Here is a 2,692-nt window from a genome sequence, read left to right as displayed (position 1 = left end):
AACCAATACAAAAAGCTACTATCACGTATTACTACTCCAACCAATTGAATTTAATGAGGATATAGAATGGAGAGTACATAGAGTAGTGGAAAGATTTTGCAAAGCAAAGAACAAGCTGAACGGTTGTTGTATTTTACCAAAACAAAATGCCAAATTTTAATTTTCTTTTGGTAAACCGCCATTTTCCTTGTGCCAAATTTTCATTGTCAATTTAAATTTCCCACCAAATTAATTCTATATAAACATGATCAGTAATGGTAACACACTAATTCAAAACAAAGTTAGAAAATGTCTATGAGAGAAATAGATTTAAATGAAAATATTATCAATTCTAATGAAGGCAACCAAGAAAGACAAGAATATTATATACCAGATTTGAATGCTAATATAGAAGAGTTAGATGTTGGTTTCATTCAAAGTCCATCCACTTCAATACTTCAATGTTCTTCATCAAGAGGTTGTTTACCTTTTGACTTAAATGATGAGCCAGTCATGGAAGATGATGAACAAGTAGGAGACATAATGCAACAATCAAATTCAAATAACAGTGAGTATCCATCAGATTCACGTTCTTCATCACAATCTTTTGACTTCAATGATGATGAGCTAGAAGACATAATGTATCCATCAGATTCACATTTGGGTATGTATAAAAATAATTCTATGGTATTACTACACACTTATTTTTGGAATGTGTTTATTGATTCAATTAATTTACTTCATTTTTGCAGAAGAAGATAGTGTCGATGATGTTACAAGTTCACAAGTAACACAAGCACCAACAAGAAAGAAAAGTTTGTGTAATGAGGATAGAATGGCGATATATAATACTCTTTTGGGTAAGAGTGTTGAAGGAAGACTTATAAGAGGGGCCATTGATATGGTTAAATCACAATTTTCAGTTTCAAGATCCACTATTCAGCGTATTTGGAAACAAGGAAGAAATTCTGGTGTCTATGTTGATGTTTCCCACAAACTAACTAAAAATGTTGGTCGTAAGAGAATTCAAGTTGATTTTAATCGACTTCGTGATATTCCTATGCGTAAAAGGACGTCTATTAGATCAACTTCTAGTGCAATGAATATGAGTAAGAGCACTTTGCATAGGTATCTAAAGATGGGAGTTTTACGAAAGCATTCAAATGCCGTGAAGCCTTTTTTAAGGGAAGAGAACAAAAAATCTCGATTGCAATTTTGTATATCAATGCTTGATGCTAGTTCGCTGCCTCATGATCCAACTTTTTTAGGGATGTATAACATCATTCATATAGATGAGAAATGGTTTCAAATGACAAAGAAGTCCCAGAATTATTATTTGCTACCAGATGAAGAAGATCCATTACGCACTTGTAAAAGTAAAAATTTTATTGGAAAAGTTATGTTCTTAGCCGCTACAGCCCGTCCAAGGTTTGATGCAGAGAAACGTGTACTATTTGATGGAAAAATTGGTATATTTCCTTTAGTCACAGAAGAGCCGGCTAAAAGGAGTAGTGTTAACAGAGCAGCTGGAACACTAGAAACCAAACCAATAACTTCAGTTACTAAACAAGTGATAAGGTCATATATGATTGAAAAGGTTTTACCTGCCATCAAGGAAAAATGGCCAAGAGAGGATAGATGTTATCCAATTTTTATTCAACAAGATAATGCAAGAACACACATTGATATTAACGATGAAGAATTTTGTCGAGCAGCTTCACAAGATGGATTTGATATCCGCTTGATGTATCAACCGGCAAATTCTCCAGATTTAAATGTGTTAGATCTTGGATATTTTAGGGCTATTCAATCAATACAACATACGGAGTCGCCTAACTCTATCGATGAACTTGTGAAAGCTGTTGAACATTCATTTGAAATATTTTCACCATGGAAGTCCAATCGAATTTTTTTAAGTCTGCAGATGTGTATGATCGAAATCATGAAGAAGAGAGGTTCCAACAAATTTAAAACTCCACATTTAAAGATAGAAAGTTTGGAACGTCGAGGACAACTCCCAACCCGATTGAAATGTGATGCAGCATTAGTGCAAGATGTGCTCAAGTATTTAGAATAATTTTATGTTAATCACCGTTACTGCAAATTTTATCAATGTTTTATTCAATCTTTCCTTCCCATTTCAATGTTTTGCACATTTAATATTTCAATGTTTTATTCAATCTTTCCTTCCCATTTCTTTTACTGTACTGTATATCGTAACAACACATGCAGCATATGAAACATATGCAAGATGAGAAATTTATATTCAATGAAGGTAAAAAAAGACACCCATGACAAGTACAGTAACATTGTAGCTTAAAAATGAAATTCAGATTGACAATACTACTAGTACATATTTCATAAATATTTAAAATGTTGGAACAAAAATGTTCAACATCCTATTCACCTCTGCTTTGATTTCATGTTCTGCATAATCTTCATCATGTTCAATAGGCAATTCATTCCAAAAAAAAAGTTTGCATGGATAGCAACAATTGTGATCTCAAAGGCACTTTTCTGTCCAATAATGATTACAAAAAGTAGATTCTCCAAAAGCATTTATAAGGGATAAAAATGGAAAAATAATATAAAAAGTTGAAATGGCTCAAGTATTATGGGACAATTTTTTTTGCAAATGGGTCATCCTTTTTGGGACGGAGGGAGTATCATTTTACCCATCTCTGCATTAAATTTTGAAGTTTAACGTTTCTTT

At 32.7% G+C, this 2,692-nt stretch overlaps 1 protein-coding gene across 1 annotated transcript; it reads left to right on the top strand.

The window, feature by feature from the left end:
* The first annotated feature begins 248 nt into the window (after positions 1–248).
* LOC123909745 lies at positions 249–2,074 on the top strand. Its single transcript, XM_045960626.1, has 2 exons — positions 249–643; positions 732–2,074. The coding sequence occupies exons 1-2, from the start codon at positions 289–291 to the stop codon at positions 2,054–2,056; spliced, it is 1,680 nt and encodes a 559-aa protein (XP_045816582.1). The 5' UTR covers positions 249–288; the 3' UTR covers positions 2,057–2,074.
* Positions 2,075–2,692: the final 618 nt, after the last annotated feature.

The sequence above is a fragment of the Trifolium pratense genome, linkage group LG2 (assembly GCF_020283565.1).
Source record: "Trifolium pratense cultivar HEN17-A07 linkage group LG2, ARS_RC_1.1, whole genome shotgun sequence".
Classification (NCBI taxonomy): domain Eukaryota; kingdom Viridiplantae; phylum Streptophyta; class Magnoliopsida; order Fabales; family Fabaceae; genus Trifolium; species Trifolium pratense.
Note: the sequence above shows the minus strand (reverse complement) of the source record. Positions and strands in the feature narration are given on the sequence as shown.

Excerpts from the sequence above, each read along its gene's own strand:
- LOC123909745 (XM_045960626.1), top strand. The coding sequence starts at position 289 with ATGTCTATGAGAGAAATAGATTTAAATGAAAATATTATCAATTCTAAT. Across the intron at positions 644-731 it reads TCCATCAGATTCACATTTGG|AAGAAGATAGTGTCGATGAT; the intron begins GTATGTATAAAA and ends TCATTTTTGCAG.